Source organism: Hemiscyllium ocellatum, chromosome 2 (assembly GCF_020745735.1).
Source record: "Hemiscyllium ocellatum isolate sHemOce1 chromosome 2, sHemOce1.pat.X.cur, whole genome shotgun sequence".
NCBI classification, from domain to species: domain Eukaryota; kingdom Metazoa; phylum Chordata; class Chondrichthyes; order Orectolobiformes; family Hemiscylliidae; genus Hemiscyllium; species Hemiscyllium ocellatum.
The window spans coordinates 15,047,380-15,068,059 of NC_083402.1; the positions used below are offsets into that span (position 1 = coordinate 15,047,380).

General features: G+C 44.2%; 1 protein-coding gene across 5 annotated transcripts in view; it reads right to left on the bottom strand.

Annotated features, from left to right (window-relative positions):
- aadat (aminoadipate aminotransferase) overlaps window positions 1-20,680 on the bottom strand; it is a 102,966-nt gene that overhangs the window by 44,317 nt on the left and 37,969 nt on the right. For all 5 annotated transcript variants that reach the window (XM_060835013.1, XM_060834985.1, XM_060835021.1 and 2 more), the window contains 3 exons: window positions 11,988-12,120; window positions 8,278-8,352; window positions 6,402-6,611 (listed from right to left, as the gene is read on the bottom strand). In XM_060835013.1, coding sequence (XP_060690996.1) covers window positions 6,402-6,611; window positions 8,278-8,352; window positions 11,988-12,120 — 418 coding nt within the window. The remainder of the gene's footprint in view (window positions 1-6,401; window positions 6,612-8,277; window positions 8,353-11,987; window positions 12,121-20,680) is intronic.

The window sequence follows — 20,680 nt, forward strand, 5'->3', positions numbered from 1 at the left end:
GACGACGGATGATACGATGTATATGGAGGTTGGTGGGGTGGTAGGTGAGGACCAGTAGGGTTCTGTCCTGGTGGCGATTGGAGGGGCGGGGGAGATGTGGTGGAAGGCATCGTCGATCACATCTGGGGGGAAATTGCGGTCTTTGAAGAAGGAGGCCATCTGGGTTGTACGGTATTGGAACTGGTCCTCCTGGGAGCAGATGCAGCAGAGACGAAGGAATTGGGAATATGGGATGGTGTTTTTACAGGGGGCAGGGTGGGAGGAGGTGTAGCCTAAGTAGCTGTGGTTGGTTTAAAGTAAATGTCCGTGTTGATTCAGTTGCCCGAGATAGAAATGGAAAGGTCTAGGAAGGGGAGGGAGGAGTCTGATACGGTCACAGGTAAATTTGAGGTCGAGGTGGAAGGCGTTGGTAAAGTGGATGAACTGTTCAACCTCCTCGTGGGAGCACGAGGCAGCGCCGATAGTCATCGATGTAGCGGAGGAAAAGGTGGGGGGTGGTGCCAATGTAGCTGCGGAAGATGGACTGTTCTACATATCCTACAAAGAGACAGGCATAGCTGGGGCCCATGCGGGTGCCCATGGCAACTCCTTTGGTTTGGAGGAAGTGGGAGGATTGGAAAGAGAAGTTGTTCAGGGTGAGGACAAGTTCAGTCAGTCGAAGGAGGGTGTCAGTGGAAGGGTACTGGTTGGTACGGCGGGAAAGGAAGAAGCAGAGAGCTTTGAGTCCTTCGTGATGGGGAATGGAGGTGTACAGGGACTGGATGTCCATGGTGAAGATAAGGCGTTAGGGACCGGGGAAGCGAAAATCATGGAGGAGGTGGAGGGCGTGGGTATTTTCAGCTCTGATCTCCAGCATCTGCAGTCCTCACTTTCTCGTATTCTAGCTCTCTACAAAGGAATCCTAACACTGCATTTGCCTTCATAACGAGCAACTGAGTCTGCAAGTTAAACTTAAAAAGAATTCTGAACTAGATCTCCCAAGTCCTTTTATGGTTCAGAGTTCCAAAGCCTTTCCCAGTTTAGAAAATAGTCCGCACCTCTATTCTTCCATCAAAATGTATAACCTTATACTTTCACACACTGTATTCCATCTGCCACTTCTTTGCCCAGTCTTCTTGCCTGTCCAAGTCCTTCTGCAGCCTCCCTGCTTCCTTAACACTCCCTGTCTCTCCAGGCAAAAGTGAGGACTGCAGATGCTGGAAATCAGAATCTAGATTAGAGTGGTGCTGAAAAATCACAGCAGGTCAGGCAGCATCCGAGGAGCAGGAAAATCGACGTTTCGGGAAAAAGCCCTTCATTTGCCCGAAACGTCAATTTTCCTCCTCCTCGGATGCTGCCTGGCCTGCTGTGCTTTTCCAGCACCACTATAATCTAGACTAATTCCAGCACCACTATAATCACCACTATAATCTCCACGCATCTTTGTGTCATCTGCAAACTTAGCAACAATGCTCTGAGTTCCTTCATCCAGACTGTTAACATATGACGTGAATAGTTGTGGTCCCTACTCTGTAGGAAACTGTACTAGCTTACTTCAATCCCTTATCTGAGTCATGTATATAAAGGCTCCAGCCCTCTACTCTGTGGCACACCACACGTACATCTTGCCAACCAGAAAATGACCCATTTGTATCTGCTTTGCGTTCCTGTTAGCTAGCCAACCTTCAGTGTGCTAGCATGTTACTCCTTGAGAATGAACTTCCATTTTCCATCATAATGTTTGGCACGTAGGATTTCCCAAACACTTCCTGGAAATTTAACACCTGACAATATTTGACCTCAGTAAAATAGAACTTGCTTAGCTTGTATTTTTATAAAAGTTAAACATTAACTTGACATAACTGTTTCAAGAGTTCATACCTCGAGCACGCGGTTCCATGGCAAATGATTATATCAACTTAATCTAACTGTCGTGTCATAATGAGTCAAAGCTGCAGACTGGATTCAATGGGTCAAATGGGAATATTTTCAAGATTAAAACAGAAATTACTGGAAAATTTCAACAGCTCTGGCAGCATCTTTGGGGAGAAAGCAGAGTTAACGTTTCGGGTCCAGCGACCCATCTTCAGAAGGCATGACTTCCAGCATCCATCGTTCTTTCTTTTGGAAGCTATTTTTCTCACCACTTTCTTGTGCAAGTTTGCTAACTAATTACTTCGGATCGGTGAGCCTCATACCAAACTGAGATGGCAACATCATGAGAAAGGAGGTCACGGACTCAAGGTAACCCGGGTCATGGGTAAAAAATCTGGACAAACATTACCGTGCTTTTTGGTTAACAATTTCCAACAGCTTCACGGTCACTTTTGCTGATCCTCTATTTTGACAAGAATAAGTTAAAATTTTCAACTGGTGGGATTCGAACTTGAGATAAAAAACTGACACTTTTCTTCCATTCTTATCACAAGATTTTATAATGAGCCTTTACACAATGAAATAATCTAAGATGCTGTACAGAAATACGAGAAAGCCAGTTTTGACACTGAGTCACATAAGGGCACAACTTTTTGGTTAAAAATGTATGCTTTCAAAGAAGGTCTGAAAGGACAAAAGGGATATAGAGAGATGCAAACGTATCAGGGGGTTTTAAACATCTTAGCGTCTAATTGACTGAAGGCAAAACTAACAGCAATTAAAATTTAGTATGTCCTTGAGGCCTGAGTAAAGAGAATATAGGTATCTCCGAGTAATGTAAGTCTGGAACAGAGTCAGGAAGGGTGGAGTGATGGTGTGATCGGAAAATAAGGCTGAGAATTTTTTGAAAAAGACCTGTACGCTACTTTACTTCGATCCTGTGTAGATAAGTGAATACAGCGGTGAGAGGCGAACACAGTGTGGGCAGAGTTTCTGATGATGATTGAGTTTAGAACTGGAGACAAAAGCAGAAATTGGTGATGGGACTTTCAGCACTGCCAACCAATTTTCATCTACTTACGGTCCCCATTATCGTTACTTCTGCCTCCTTGGCTTAGTACTATCCAGCCCTTTCTCTGAATGTCTTTCTCTCCCTCTGGGCTGTGTCTCCACTTATCATTTAGCCCTACCTCCTGTCTTCAGCATATATACCACCTTTTCCTAGCTATTCTGCACACGTGAAGAACGGTCACAGAAACCGAAAACGCTAACTCTGCTTTCTCTCCACAGAATGCAGCGAGACCTGCTGAGTTTCTCCATCAAATTTATATCTTTGCCTCAGATCTCCGGCGTCCAGCATTGTTTTCTTCCGTTTTAGAATTCGAGAGGTTGTCTATTATGCGAGCCTCGAGATGACAGAAGGTCCGAATGAGAGCATTAGCAGTCAGAGTGCTGTGGCTGGGTGGAATTGGCCAAGGTTAGGTACCAAGAAGAGGTAGTCTTTGGGATGGTGCAGGTATGTGGTTGGAGCCTCTCTGGATGTGGCGGGGGGATGGGGTAAATCATTTGGAAAGTTTGCTTGGAGAGAAACCCAATCCCTGCATGGGAAAGGTCCATGGGGTTGTTTTTGCATTCACCAGCAATTAAAACCCTTGAATAGCTGCTTAATGACTTCAACTCAACATTTCCCAAATCAACAGCCTGCCCAGCAAGCATGAAAAAGGAGCTAGTTTGCTGATTGAGACACCACAGCTACCAACCACAGTGATTGTAATGGTGAGTTCCCTGACTGGGAATGTTAACCTGGGAGCCCTGGCTGACAGATAGAAACAGGAGTGTCAGGCGTTCTGCTCGCTTGAGGAGCTGGCTCTGAGGAAGTTGGACCAGTGTCACGGACTCTGGACCAGTGAACAAAGGGTGACTCAGTGACAGGAGTCCAGCCTTTGTGGAGTTATTTCACCAGGTTTGGTGAGGGGGCAGCCCCTCCAGCTGCCCCAATCAGAGCCACGACTGGCAGGCAAAGAGGTGGCCTCTGAAAGCCCAGCCTTTGCCTCTGACCAACATGACATACCATGGGGTGGGTCACTGGGTCAGTAATCCCAGGCTAATATTCTGTGAATCTGTTTCTGTTTGAATCCCGCCATGGCAGATGGTGAAATTTAAATTCAAATCCAAAATCTGGGATAAAATAAAAACTAGACTGTGAAAACGCTGTTGATCACTGTTAAAAACAACAGGCAGGTTAAACCCATCAGACATCCTTACCTGATATGGCCTACACGTGACTCAAGATCGACAATGATATGATTGACTCTTAAGTGTCTGGGCAATAAATGTTGCCCTAGCCAGTGACACCTGCTTCCTGCAGACGAACAAAACCACCCTCTCCCTGTGACCCTCACCTCAAGAGAACAGGACAAACAAGACTTACCTACTCATCACATGAAAAGTAGGCCATGACTAGTGGGCTTTAAGACCCAGAAGCTGACAGCCTCTGATTGGTCAGCAGCTCCTGGTGGCCAGGGTCACTGGTGTCAAAGCGTGTCATACCTCTTATTTAATCACCAAAAAAAATCCATTTGTTCTTCTTTCTTTTGTTCTGTTTGAAATGAGTCAGTGACTTTGGGAGAGAAGCTTTCAAAGAGGGACAAGAAAATACCTAACAACATCTAATTACAGACAGGGTTTTGGAAGGGATCCAATACTGAAAGTTGCCTAGCAACAGCCTCTGGACTCAGTTGGTGCATGTTTTGCCACAAACTTGGAAGCTGTGGGAGGCTGGAATAAGCTGGTAATGGGGAAAAATGTCTCATTTTTCTCAGTAAGCTAAAATATAACTCTTGGTGTTGAAGTAATATTTTTGAGGTATTAACTGAGGATCAGAAAAACAAGTTTCAGGAATCAATATTCTGATCTCCTCAAACTCTGAAAGGTGAATTATTAACTTAGCTGTAAAATCTGACCTGCAACCCACACTAAGCATCTTTCATTGCTTATTGACAAGCGACTGAAGGGATTGTGAGAAAGTCGTCTCAGTATACTCTTTTAGTTTAGACTCTTGATCAACACACGTTCTCCCCATCTTTTCAATCACAATTGCTCTGCAGAACTGTGTCATTTTGTTCTGTTGCTGTATGAACGTGTGTTTGTTTGGGAGTAATCTGCATTTAAATCTGCATCATCTGTAAGGGGGTTTGAGACAGAAACCTTCATAACTGTTATGGAGTATCCAGATGTGGACTTGTGATACCAAGACAGACAGGGCTATGGGCCCAATGCTGCAAAATGGGAATCAAGAAGTGCTTATTTTTGAATAGTTAGGTGCAGACTTGATTTGCCGAAAAGGCCTTTTTCTGTGCTGTCGGCCTCTATGACTCAGTAGCTTAGTTAATAATCTGTTTGCCACTTTTTTTTTAAATAATACGTTTGTTCACAATAAAAAATGTTTCTTTCAAGCTATTGAAGAAGCTTTTTAAAAGCTTATTGCTGTTATTCAGAAAAAAGAGAAACTAATTGATCATTTTTGGTAAACAAGATGTTGACACTTCTGGTATGGCTCACAGATGGGGAGGGGTGGATTTCGATTTCGATTTTTGTAACACTATTCTGTTCCAATACAGCCTGCCTCTATACGTAAGTGGAGTTCATAGTATCATAAGATCCCTACAGTGTGGAAGCAGTCCATTTGGCCCATTGTTTCTAAATCAACCCTCTGAAGAGTATCCCATGCAGACCCACCCCCCCATCCCGAAAACCCTGCATTTCCCATGACTAACCCATCTAGCCTCTGGACATGATGGACAAGTTAGCACGGCCAACTCACCTAACCTGCACATCTTTGGATTGTGGGAGGAAACCAGAGCACCCAGAGGAAACCCTCGCAGACACGGGGAGAACGTGCAAACTCCACATAGTTGCCTGAAGGTGGAATCAAACCTGGGTCCTTGGCACAGTGAGGCAGCAGTGCGAACTACCGTGCCACCCTAAATCCATTGTAGGTTCTATGCAGTACAGCATATTGAATCATAGAATGGTTCCAGCTTAGAGGGAGGCCATTCGGTCTACGGTATTCAAGCTGGCTTTCTGGGAAAGGTTCTCAGCCAATTCCATTTCCCCTTCCCGAGCTCCATATTCAATGTTCCACTCCCCTTCTGATGGAAAGTTGAATTGGATAATACAACCCTGCTCTTATGAATGGCAGCAATCCTTCATCAATGTACCATTTCCCTTGGATTAAAGCAGTAGGGGTTGGCTACAATGTCAAGAAGTGGTGGGGCATGTTAACCTTGCCAAAAACATTATTTGTGTCCAAATGCAAAGTGATTTTTAAAGATGATTTAATGAAGAACTTACTGAACAGGAGCAGCCAAACACACACACGAAAATGCCTTAATCGCTGCATTTGCAAAATACTTTTCAGTTACTCGTGATAAAATGTCATGCAGATGGACCGTGTGTGTCTGTTAGAGATGGCTGATTGTGTGTGAAGACTTCTTTAAAACACTACAGTTACATGACTGTCTAGGAATATCTGGCATTTGCCATACCTGGTACACCTCCTGCTTCCGATCAGCTGTCATGGAAGCTCCAGTTGGGTTTCCGCCATTTGGAATTGTGTACAAAATCCTTGGTACGTCGGAATCCGGATTCTTCGCCTCCTCTGGTGCCCACTTTGAAAGGACTTCTGACAGGGATTCAGGAATGAGTCCGTGTTCATCACTCAAAATGCTGAGGATCTTGCAGCCTAGAGGTCTGAGCTGGGTAGAAACAAGAGCAGAAACAAGTAAGAGCGGAGACTTACTGATTGGCACCTTCCTCAATGCAGTAAAGAGCCATTCCTGGCCCAGCGCTGGTGAATGAATTAATGGTTTGTTAAAAGGGGTGCTCCTCCCTTCAGCTGGTAATAGCGCTGATTAATGTAGATCTTGAGTGAGAATATTTCTCAGACTCAGCCCAGGGGCTTTGCAAATTGTTGATCTCAGCCAATGTGATTGTTCAACTGCCCTAGCTCCCACGGTAGGAAGGTGGTGCTGGTGGTGGTTAGAATGAATAATCAATCCATCATCAGGATGGATCATCCATCTGACTGGGATATAAGAACATGCAGGAAAGAGTGTTAGGTTCAGGTCAGCGCAAGGCCTGGTCCTGCCAGCATCAGGCAGAGGTACGGGAAGGTGAATGAGGCATAGAAAATCAGAGCAGGAGTAGGCCACTCAGCCCTTCCAGCCTGCTTCATCATTCAATAAGATCATGGCCAATCCACCTGACCTGCACACCTTTGGACTGTGGGAGGAAACCAGGGCACCCGGAGGAAACCCACGCAGACACAGGGAGAACAATCAAACTCCCCACAGACAGTTGCTTAAGGGTGGAAGTGAACCTGGGTCCCTGGTGCCATGAGGCAGCAGGGCTAACCACTGAGCCACCATGCAGCCCCTACCTTCAATACTACCTTTTATGTTCTCAGGATGTCTAGCTAATGGAGTAGAATGGCTGGTACAATGCAGGGAAACAGTGAATTCATTGATCTCCAGCGAACTCTCACAATCAGCAACATGACAATGATGGAGAAACAGCATGTTTCTGGTGATGTTGATTGTCAGATACATGTTAATCAGGACAATACAGCAGGGATAATAACCCTGCTAGTCTTTAAGTAGTGCGGGAGGGGATCTTTTATGTCCACCTGACTGATTAACGAGGGAGAAAATGTTCCCATTCATGATGGGGTCAAGAAGGAGAGTGCACAGATTTAACCAATTCATAAACAAAGGAAAAAAAGCGATTTGAGGAAAACCATTTTTCCACAATAACTGTTCAGAGCCTGGAGTATATAGCCTGACAATGTGCTGGAGGCAGCTTCCCTTAAAACATTGAGAAAGGAATTGGACGGTTATTTGATTGGGAAGAATACGCAGGGTTGTGGGGAGAAGATAGGAGAATGCAATGAGGTGAGATACTCATATGTCTGGTTGGCGCCTAGAAGGTGGGCTGCATGGTCTTCCTCTGTGCTGTAATGATGCTGTGACCCTGCGTGGACAGGAATGCGCTTTATTTTATAAATGGGATGAGGGCATCGCTGGCTCGGCCAGTGTTACTGACCTTCCCAGAAGGCTGTTTAAGAGTCAAGCACATTGCTGTGGGTCTGGAGTCACATGTAGGCCATACCAGGTAAGGATGGCAGTTAAAAGACGTTAATGAACCAGATGGGTTTTTCCAACAATCGACAATGATTTCATGGTCAACATTAAACTGTTTTCTCCTCATTGAATTCAAATTCCACCAGCTGCCAGGGCAGAATTCAAACCCAGGTCCTCAGGACATCACCAGGGTCTCTGGGTTAATAGTCCTGTGGTAATATTACTAGGCCATTGCCTCCCCTTTGAATTGGCCCTTTGCAAGCAAACATCAGGCACTTCTTACTGCTGATAATGTCCCAGGATACGTCGGTGTGTCGAGAAGAATGAAGTCACCAGGAGCTATGAGCATCTCAAATACCTGCAGAGGGAACACAGAAATCCCTGTGAGAAGGTTTGAGAGCAACCTCCTTCCCAAACATCACATCACCATGTCACCTTACAGGAGAAACGAACAGAGACCTTTCTCCAGCATTCCCCATTAGCTTTAATAGTGAATATTATTTACGAGTAGAGATCCACAAAACGTTTGCATTGCATTTAATAAGATAACAACTCAATCTTCCATCTTTCCTACTGTAGTGATTGAAACCAGGTGGATCTTATTGACTATGAGATCCTTGATTAGGATCCTTAACCTGGGTCTGGCTGACCAGTATAAACCGGGGATATTGTCCACATTTCCATTTGAACTGGTTATGGGATTTGGGGGTTTGGCCCTTACTGCCCCTTTCTCCTGGAAATTGCTGTTTCTCGCAAACTGCTGTTTATTGTTCATTGGTGACAGCTTGTTTGTACTTTGTACAGTTTAATACAATACAAAAAAAGGGAAGTAAAATTTTTTTTCACTATATCTTACACACACAAATGTGAGTGCTGGGGAATATGAGCACTTCTGCTGGAATGGCAATAGTGTGGGGGAAACAAAACAAAAAGGAAAGAATATAACTGGGGAAAAATAAAGTCAAAACATGGGATTCAGAATCTCCTCACTGACTCTGAGTTGGCTGTTCTCAGCCAATGTACTGTATAAATGTAAATAAAGGGTGACTTGGTGATACAATATTGTCATCTGTGCAGTTATATCACGTATGCATTCCACCCCATGCTGTTCTTCTGACTTCTCTCAGCTCACCCCCCATCCCATTCGTATGTCTTGCCCGCTTTAAAAGATACTTGGATGAGCCCTTAATGTATGCAAGGCTACGGGCCGAGTATTGGAAAGTGGGATTAGTCTGGATAGTAGTGCATTTGATTTGATTAGATTAGATTCCCTGCAGTGTGGAAACAGGCCCTTCGGCCCAACCAGTCCACACTGACCCTCTGAAGAGTAACCCATCCAGATCCATTCCCCTCTGACTAATGCACCTAGCACGAAGGGCAGTTTACCATGGCCAATTCACCTGACCTGCACATCTTTGGACTGTGGAAGGAAACTGGAGCACCTGGAGAAAATCCACACAGATACGGAGAGAATATGCAAACAGTCGCCCGAGGCTGGAATCGAACCTGGGACCCTGGTGCTGTGAGGCAGCAGTGCTGACCACTGTGCCACCATGCCGGTACAGACCAAATGGGCTGAAGGGCCTCTTTTGTACTGTATGGCTCTATGGTCTGGCTATCTCAGCCTTAAATGCATTCAATGATGGGCACAAAACCACCAGGGTAGAATATCCCATAGATTCACAACTGGTTGCACCAAGAAATGTCTCCTCATCTTATCTGTGAAATGATTTACTGGGTTCCAGGTTCCTCAGCCCCTTTCTTCAACTCATTCACGGGGTGTGGGCATCACTGGCCAGGCCAGCATTTATTGCCCATCCCTAATTGCCCAGAGGGCAACTAAGAGTCAACCACTTTGGGTCTGGAGTCACATATCTGCCAGACTGGGCGAGGGTGGCAATTTGCATTCCTGAAGGAGATTAATACACATGATGAGCTTTTCATGACAATTGACCACGGATTCATGGTCATCTTTAGACTCTGAACTGCTGAATTTTATCAAATTGAAACACTATCATCTTCCATGACAGGGTTTGAGCCTGGGTCCCCAGAATATTACCTGGGTCTCTGGATCAATAATACAGTGATAATACAGTGAAAGGGCCATCACCTCCTGTTTTTTATGAAAGGATACACTTGTATTGGAGGCAGGACAGTGAAGGCACACCAAATTGGTCCCTCACATGGTGGGGGGGGGGGGAAGGAGGTGAGTGTGTAGCTTACTCAATGGTATGGAACTCCATAAATTGGCCCTATATTCTCTACAGCTGAAAATGTGTTGCTGGAAAAGTGCAGGTCAGGCAGCATCCAAGGAGCAGGAGAATCGACGTTTCTTCAGGAAGGGCTCATGCCCGAAACGTCGATTCTCCTGCTCCTTGGAAGCTGTCTGACCTGCTGCACTTTTCCAGCAACACCTTTTCCGCTCTGATCTCCAGCATCTGCAGTCCTCACTTTCTCCTCCTATATTCTCTAGAGTTTGGTTCAGTGAGATCACCTCTTTGGACAGGGCTCTGAGGGAGCTTTAACAGAGCAGATACCAAGAGACTGTTTCTGCTGGGCGGGGAATCTTAAACACGGGGAGGGGGGAGGGGACACAGTATCAGGAGAAGGAGCTGAACATTTTGAATGGTAATGAGAAATGACTCCGACTCAAAAGATTGCGAATCAGTGGGGAACTGCTACCCTCGAGGGTTATGGATATATTTAAAACTGGGATTGATAGATTCTTTTGGTTTCTCAGGGAAATAGGGAGTGGGAGACAAAGTGGAGTTCAACCTTAAGATTGTACAGGAGAACAGAACCAGCTGGACTAACCATATGATCGACTCCTCTTAATTCTTACATTCTCGTATTTTCACTACATTTACTCCATTGCAAATTGGCAGCTACTCTTGGGGATAGTCTCCCTGACAATTGTAAGGCCATAAGACTGTCAGGCATAATGAACAGAAATAGGCCTTTCAGCCCATTGAATCTGCTGCCCCTTTCAATCAGATCCTCATAATTCTCAATCGCAGTTTCCTAACCTTTCCCAATAATCCATGATTCCCTCCCTGATTAACAAGCTGAGAAATCGGAACCTTGAATATACTTAATGACCCAGCCTCGATAGTGCTGAGAATTATAGAGTCACAGAGATGTACATCACGGAAACAGACCCTTCGGTCCAACTTGTCCATGCCGACCAGATATTCCAATCCAATCCGGCCCATATCCCTCCAAACCCTTCCCAATCATATACCCATCCAGGTGCCCTTTAAATGTTTCAATCGTACCAGCCTCCATCACTTACTCTGGCAGCTCATTCCATACACATACCATCGTCTGCGTGAAACAATTGCCCCTCAGGTCTCTTTTATATCTTTCCCCTCTAACCGTAAACCTATGCCCTCTAGTTCTGATCTCCCCCATCCCAGGAGACTTTGCCCATTTATCCTATCCAAACCCCCCACTGATTTTATAAACCTCTATCTGGTCACCCCCTCAGCCTCTTGCCACTCAGGGAAAACAGCCCCAGCCCATTCAACATCTTCCTGTAGGTCAAATCCTCCAACCCTGGCAATATCCTTTGTGGTAAAGAAGTCTACAGATTCGTGCATCTCTTGAGAGAAGAAATTCCTCCTCAACTCCTACTTATTCTGAGAATTATCGCTTGTTTGCACATAGAAGAAGAAACTTCCTTAACATAGCTGCTTGCCATCCTGACTTGGAACAATAATCGCTGTTCCCTCAAAGTTCCTGGGCCAAGAAATTCCTCTCCTAACCATACTCCCACAACTCCCCGATGACGGTAGAAGTCCAGGAAAGTGGCTCAGCACTGCCTCCTCCAGGGGATGGGCAATAAGAGCTGTCACAGCCAGAGGAGCCATGTCCCACATGTATCTTTTTGTGTTTATTATCCATTAGGTTCTTTTTGCTTTGGAAACTGCCCCACCCATCAATATTTTATTTAGTTGGCAACTTTCCAGACAGCCTGTGCAATAATTGCCACACCTTACTTAATCCCTCCTGACTGCCGTTGGTGACACAGAGCTCCATCTTTCCTCCATCAGGACTGTAGTTGACGGTTGGAGGGTTATGAACACTCTTTTGCAGATCCTTCATCCAGGAGACTAATTCTGGAATTCTGTAACACACACCAGCACACAAGCAATTATGTTTACCACTTCAGAGCTCTCACCCTCTCAAAGATCACAGTGTTATCAGTTCAGAAGTCAGAATGATTTAAACAAATAGTAAAATTCAGTTCCTCATTTACAACAAAACAAAAATTCAGGCATGGTCTAAATTTCTCTGTCATTTATGACCTGATGTTTCATTCTCACATTTTTCAAAGCTGAGGTAGTGTTTTGGAAGTCAAGTCTGTCCCTGGAGTTGTCATAAAAACTAAACATTCTAACAAAGTACATAAAGTCCCCAGTTTCCTTGACTTTCAGACCTTGGTTGAGAGGAAGCATGGTGTAGGTTTCAGTAATGAACAAGAATGACACATTAACAAATTCTAGAGTCATAGGGATGTACAGCATGGAAACAGACCCTTTGGTCCAACCCGTCCATGCCGACCAGATATCCCAACCCAATCTAGTCCCACCTGCCAGCACCTGGCCCATATCCATCCAAACCCTTGCTATAAATATACTCATCTAGATGCCTTTAAAATATTGCAATTATACCAGCCTCCACCACCTGCTCTGGCAGCTCATTCCATACACGTACCATTGTCAGTGTGAAAAGGTTGCCCCTTAGGTCTCTTTTATATCTTTCCCCTCTCACCCTAAACCTATGCCCTCTAGTTCTAGATTCCCCTACCCCAGGGAAAAGACTTTGTCTGCTAAACCTATCCATGCCCCTCATAATTTTGTAAACCTCTATAAGGTCGCCCCTTAGCCTCTGACACTCCAGGGAAAACAGCCCCAGCCTGTTCAGCCTCTTCCCTATAGCTCAAATCCTCCAACCCTGGCAACATCCTTGTGAATCTTTTCTGAAGCCTTTCAAGCCTCAACATCTTTTCGATAGGAAGGAGACCAGAATTGCACACAATATTCCAATGGTGGCCTAACCAATGTCCTGGTAAAAAGTGAGGTCTGCAGATGCTGGAGATCAGAGCTGGAAATGTGTTGCTGGTTAAAGCACAGCAGGTTAGGCAGCATCCAAGGAACAGGAAATTTGACGTTTCGGGCCAGATTCCTGATGAAGGGCTCTGGCCCGAAACGTCGAATTTCCTGTTCCTTGGATGCTGCCTAACCTGCTGTGCTTTAACCAGCAACACATTTTCAGCGTAACCAATGTCCTGTACAACCACAACATGACCTCCCAACTCCTGTATTCAATACTCTGACCAATAAACAAGCATATCAAATGCCTTCTTCACTATCCTATCTACCTGCGACTTCACTTCCAAGGAACTATGAACCTGCACTCCAAGGTCTCTTTGTTCAACAACATTCCCTAGGACCTTACCATTAAGTGCATAAGTCCTGCTAAGATTTGCTTTCCCAAAATGCAGCACCTCACATTTATCTCCATCTGCCACTTCTCAGCCCATTGGCCCATCTGGTCCAGATCCTTGTGTAATCTGAGGTAACCTTCTTCGCTATCCACTATACCTCCACTTTTGGTGTCATCTGCAAACTTACTAACTGTAACTCTTACTCTCACATCCAAATCATTTATATAAATGACGAAATGTAGTGGAGCCAGCACCGATCCTTGTGGCACTCCACTGGTCACAGGCCTCCAGTCTGAAAACCAACCCTCCACCACCACCCTATCTTCTACCTTTGAGCCAGTTCTATATCCTAATGGCTAGTTCTCCCTGTATTCCATGAGATCTAACCTTGGTAATCAGTCTCCCATGGGAACCTTGTTGAACGCCTTACTGAAGTCCATATAGATCACATCTACTGTTCTGCCCTCATCAATCCTCTTTGTTACTTCCTCAAAAAACTCAATCAAGTTTGTGAGGCATGATTTCCCACGTGCAAAGCCATGTTGACTATCCCTGATCAGTCCTTGCCTTTCCAAATACATGTACATCCTGTCGCTCAGGATTCCCTCCAACAACTTGCCCACCACCGATATCAGACTCACTGGTCTACAGTTCTCTGGCTTGTCCCTACCACCCTTCTTAAACAGTGGCACCACATTAGCCAACTTCCAGTACACGGTACCTCACTTATGACTATTGATGGTACAAATATCTCAGCAAGAGGCCCAGCAATTAGTTCTCTAGCTTCCCACAGAGTTCCAGGGTACACAGTTAATGATTCTGGAATTTAAAAGCTTTTCTAACAATGACTATTGTTGTAAAAGTGCATCTCATTCACTAATGCCCTATTGAATTGGAAATCTGCCATCTTTACATGGGAGTCCAGACACACAGCAATGTAGTTATCCCGTTTTTTTCCCTCTGAATTGGCTGAAGGGTTGCACCTGAAACATCGACTTCTCCACCTCCTGTCTAGCTTATTGTGTTCTCCCAGAGTCTTGCCTGACTACCTCTGAATTGACCCAAGCAAACTCCTCAGTTCAATGCAAATAGGGACAGCCAACAAATGCATCTTGTCAGAAACGGATACGTTCCATGAATGAATAAACAAAAAAAAACTATAAGTGTTTAGCACTGGAGGATATGGTATAAAATGAGATATTTCATGAGGGGAAGACTCCTTGCTCCAAATAAGGGATTGAAGTGGAGTGTAAATCTATCCAACAAATGGAATTGTCATAGATCAAAATCTAGGACTGATGGCTTTCAACTAAAACAAAAAAGAAATTCGAGGAGAGGAGGCAGAGAGGAGACCTGACACCGTGCTGTGGTCCTGAAGAATTCAGACGGGCTGAATGGCTTCATAGAGATTCAACAGCAACCCTTCCTAAATCTCAGGGAGACACTGCACAGGAGAGACCCTTCAGCCCATTTGGCTCGGGTTTGCAGGGAGAAGCTGCATCACTCTAGTTACAAGTGAACATCGATGAACTGCTGACATATCACCAGTTAAAATTCTAACCCCTGATAAAACTCCACACATTCCACACATGTGCGTACACACACACACACACACACTCATACGTACAGTCACACACACATATACACATACACTCACTCATAAATGCAGTCACACATACGTGCGTGCACGCACACACAAGCTCACTCATATATACACAGTTAGACGCACGTGCACACACACACACACACACACACACAGAAAGACACAAAAAAAATTGGTGTTCTGAATGGAAAGCAAAAACTGGGAAGTTCGAAGGCCCCTGCCCACAGAGTTGACTGAGAGGTCCTTTTTGCTGTTACACTGGGTGTGGTGTATCTGCTGGACCAACTGTAGTCAACTTTATGCAACTGCTGTGACCACAGATCCACCTCGTACTTACACCTGTATAGTGATAAGACATCAGTCTGAAGCCTGAAACTTTGCATGCATTATGCTGAAAGGTGGCTCATTCATGTTTTCTTGAATATTACTCCTTTTACAATTTTAAACTAGCAACATTGGGATGTGGTTTGAAGGGGTTTAATGATTAATGTATTGGTTTCTGGAGCCATCTTATTTAGCAACAGCATGAAAAAGACAGTTTTTGGAGGCTATTCAGAATTTGTTTAATTAGGGCATATTTTTGGAGCAAACGGAATGGTGCAGTATAAAGTTAGAAGACTCTTGAATTATTATTTTTTGTCTTAAGGGAAACACCTATTGTTTCAGAAGTTTTTGATTGGGCTTTACTGAAGTCTTACAGAGGTTTGTTTGGGAGTTTGGTCAGCAAAATAGTTCCTTCTGAGGAAGTTAGATCGTTGAAAACTGTTAAGAAATCAGTTACTTCAATGTAAGGAGCTTAGTTTGAAAGTTCCAAACAAGAAGTGTTAGGTCAAGACCCTGGAATTATTAATTGAAACTGAGACAGTCCAAACTCAAGGAATACTCAAGGAAGAGGATATCACTCTTTCGAGACTGGGAATTGAAAGAAATAGTTAGGTCCAGATGTTCTTTGATTGTGTAAAAATATAGCGATTCTTGTTAACCCCGAGTGCTGGTGATCTGACCTTTACTTGAATATCTCTATCACCTAGGCTTTTCAATTTAAGTCTTGATGAAGAAACATGAATTCTCCGTTTCCAATTTCCTAAATGCCCTAGTGTTGAAAGACAGTCATCTGTTTTCTTCCTTTGGCTTGCATATTTACAGTTGCAGTAGTATTGAGTATTTCCATATGATAAAGATTCTGCAGCTGCGCCATTTTACTTTTAGGTGTACCAGATGACCATTTTAAGATGGCAACTACAGAGTTTCCTTGTTTTAGGTGGACCTTTGAGTAGTCATGACAGTGTCTTTTGAGCCTACACAATGACCAGACTCACCCACTGCACGAGCAGCACAGTGGCACAGTGGCTAGCACTGCTGCCTCTCAGCATCAGGGACTCGGGTTCAATTCTCACCGAGGGTGACTGTTTGTGTGGAGCTTGCACGCTCTCCCTGCGTCTGGATGGGGTTCCTCTGGGTGTTCCAGTTTCCTCCCACAGTCCAATGATGAGTAGGTTATATGAACTAGCCATGTTAAATTGCTCAGGGATGTGTAGGTTAGGTGCATTAGGCAGTGGGAATGTACAGTTATAGGGCAGGGGAATGGGTCTGGGTGGAATATTCTTTGGAGGGTCGGTGTTGACTTGTTGGGCCAAATGGCCTGTTTTCACGCTGTAGGGATTCTATGATCCAAGGTCCCCATATTCCTATAGATTATTTTTCAGGGATTTTGTACTTTCAATTTGTATTGAACAACATTCTCGAGTGCCAGGTTATCACTTATCATTGTGAGTGACAAAATTTTCAGAAGGTACTTAGATGATAACTCAGTTGCGAATAAATTTGTCTTCAATGCTCCATTCTCGCATCAACTGGCTAACCTGTATAGGTTGCTAAGGACTGATTTGATGGAGTCCCCATGTCTTCAGAATCTCTGATGGGATTGTTCTTGCTTAATTATGAGGCTCCAGTTTGGGCCGAAGTATGCACTGGATGTTTTTAGGGATAACTTCAAAGTTTTCAGAGGTCTCTTTGGGAGATGCTACCTGAAAGGCAGCTCACTGCACACAGAAACCAATCCAGTGCTTCCATTCTCAGGCGTGCCAGTATACAGGAAAATAGCGGCTTAATAGTAGTGTTACTGGGCTAATGATTCAGAACCCCAGGCTAAAGTTCTGGGTTCAAATCCTATCTGTGGCAAATGGTGGATTTTGAATCCAATTCAAAAAACACTCGAATTAAATGATGACTGTGAATTAGATGCCATAAAAACCCAGCTGGTTTACTAATACCCTTTAGGGAAGGTAATATGCAATCCTCACCTGGTCATAAAATGTGACTCCAATAGCAATGCAGTTGACTCAATTAGGGATGGACTTAAAATGCTGGCCCAGCCAATGACATCCACGTCCCATGAAGGCAAATTTTTACAATGATCTTGATGTTTTTGGGTACCACTGGAATTACCTTTTCCATAATTCCCAGAGATGACCTCTCCCCAAGCTATTGAGATTCTCAAATGGGGTTGTGGAACAGGCAGTGACTGTTCAAATGATATCATCAATGCTTCAGGTTTTTAGGCTAATTCAACAGCTGATTTGATTACTTTTACTGGCATCAGCTTTTTGAAACAATATAAACTACACATGAACTCTAAGCCTTTGGACACATAAGACTATAAGACTAGAGCAAAAAAATAGGCCATTCAGTCCATCAGATCTTCTCCACCATTCATCATTTGACCAGGGCTGATCAAAGCCACTCTCTTGACTTTCCCCCATAATGCTTGATTCCCTTACTGACTGATCATCTGTCTACCTTGAAGATACTTAACGTACCAGCCTTGATAGCCTTCTGTGGTAACGAGTTTTACAGACTCACTGCTTCAGCACTTCATTGGAGACAATAAGGCAGGGCAGGTGACTGAGGTGTCAGTGGAGGAGCACTTTGGGGCCAATAACTATAATTCTATTAGATTTAAAATAGTGATGGAAAAGGATAGACCAGATCTAAAAGTTGAAGTTCTAAATTGGAGAAAGGCAAATGTTGACGGTATTAGGCAAGAACTTTCGAAAGCTGATTGGGGGCAGATGTTGGCAGGTAAAGGGACGGCTGGAAAATGGGAAGTCTTCAGAAATGAGATAACGAGAATCCAGAGAAAGTATATTCCTGTTAAGGTGAAAGGAAAGGCTGGTAGGTATAGGGAATGCTGGATGACTGAAGAAATTGAGTTAAAAAATCACACAACACCAGGTTATAAAGAAATTGAGAGTTTGGTTAAGAAAAAGAAGGAAGCATATGTAAGGTATGATTTGGAGATGCCGGTGTTGGACTGAAGTGTACAAAGTTAAAAAGCACACAGGCTATAGTCCAACAGGTTTAATTGGAAGCACACTTGTGTGATTTTTAACTATGTAAGGTATAGACAGGATAGATCACGTGAATCCTTAGAAGAGACTAAAGGAAGTAGGTGTATAATTAAGACGGAAATCAGGAGGGCAAAAAGGGGACATGAGATAGCTTTGGCAAATAGAATTAAGGAGAATCCAAAAAGTTTTTACAAATACATTAAGGACAAAAGGGTAACTAGGGAGAGAACAGGGCCCCTCAAAGATCAGCAAGGTGGCCTGTGTGTAGAGCTGAAGAAAATGGGGGAGATACTAAATGAGTATTTTGCATCAGTATTTACTGTGGAAAAGGACATGGAAGATATAGACTGGAGGGAAATAGATGGTGACATCTTGCAAAATGTCCATATTACATAGCAGGAAGTGCTGATGTCTTGAAATGCATAAAAGTGGATAAGTCCCCAGGACCTGATCAGGTATACCCGAGAACTCTGTGGGAAGCTAGAGAAGTGATTGCTGGGCCTCTTGCTGAGATATTTGTATCATCGATAGTCACAGGTGAGGTGCTGGAAGACTGGAGGTTGGCTAATGTGGTGCCACTATTTAAGAAAGGCGGTAAAGACAAGCCAGGGAATGATAGACTGGTGAGCCTGACCTCAGTGGTGGGCAAGTTGTTGGAGGAAATCCTGAGGGACAGGATGTACATGTATTTGGAAAGGCAAGGACTGATCAGGGATAGTCAACATGGCTTTGCACATGGGAAATCATGTCTCACAAACTTGATTGAGTTTTTTGAGGAAGTAACAAAGAGGATTGATGAGGGCAGAGCAGTAGATGTGATCCATATGGACTTCAGTAAGGCGTTTGACAAGGTTCCCCATGGGAGACTGATTACCAAGGTTAGATCTCATGGAATACAGGGAGAACTAGCCATTTGGATATAGAACTGGCTCAAAGGTAGAAGGCAGAGGGTGGTGGTGGAGGGTTGTTTTTCAAACTGGAGGCTTGTGACTAGTGGAGTGCCACAAGGATCGGGGCTGGGTCCTCTACTTTTTGTCATTTACATAAATGATTTGGATGTGAGCATAGGAGGTACAGTTAGTAAGCTTGCAGATGACACCAAATTTGGAGGTGCAATGGACAGCTAAGAGGGTTACCTCAGATCACAACTGGATCTTGACCAGTTGGGCGAATGGGCTGAGAAGTGGCAGATGGAGTTTAATTCAGATAAATGTGAGGTGCTGCATTTTGGGAAAGCAAATCTTAGCAGGACTTATATACTTAATGGTAAGGTCCTAGGGAGTGTTGCTGAACAAAGAGACCTTGGAATGCAGGTTCACAGCTCCTTGAAAGTGGAGTCGCAGGTAGATAGGATAGTGAAGAAAGTGTTTGGTACGCTTTCCTTTATTGGTCAGAGTATTGAGTACAGGAGTTGGGAGGTCATGTTGCAGCCGTACAGGACATTGGTTAGGCCACTGTTGGAATACTGCGTGCAATTCTGGTCTTTCTGATAGGAAGGAGATGTTGTGAAACTTGAAAGGGTTCAAAAAAGATTTACAAGGATGTTGCCAGGGTTGGAGGATATGAGCTGTAGGGAGAGGCTGAACAGGCTGGGGCTGTTTTCCCTGGAGTGTCAGAGGCTGAGGAGTGACTTTATAGAGGTTTACAAAATTATGAGGGGCATGGATTGGGTAAATAGGCAAAGTCTTTTCCCTGGGGTTGGGGAGTGCAGAACTAGAGGACATAGGTTTAGGGTGAGAGGGGAAAGATATAAAAGAGACCTAAGGAGCAACCTTTTCACGCAGAAGTGGTACGTGTATAGAATAAGGAAATGGTGGAGGATAGTACAATTGCAACATTTAAGAGGCATTTGGATGGGTATATGAATAGGAAGGGTTTGGAGGGATATGGTCCGGGCGCTGGCAGGTGGGACTAGGTTGGGTTGGGATATCTGGTGGGCATGGACGGGTTGGACCGAAGGGTCTGTTTCCATGCTGTACATTTCTATGACTCTAATACTCATTGATGATGTTATCCAGTATGGTGACAAAATGTCTGAAAACAAACCTTCCAGCGAGTGAGCTAACTTACATATTTATCATCAACCTGAGCTACAAATCTCAGAGATTGACTATCCTCTGAAAGAAGAAATTTCTCCTCATCGTTTTCTTAAATATGCCACCCCCTTATTCTGAGATTATGTCCTTTGGTCCTAGACGGTTCAACGAGGAGAAACAATCTTTCCACATGTACCCTGTTAAATCCCCTAAGAACTTTATGTAATTCAATAAAGTCACCTTTCAGT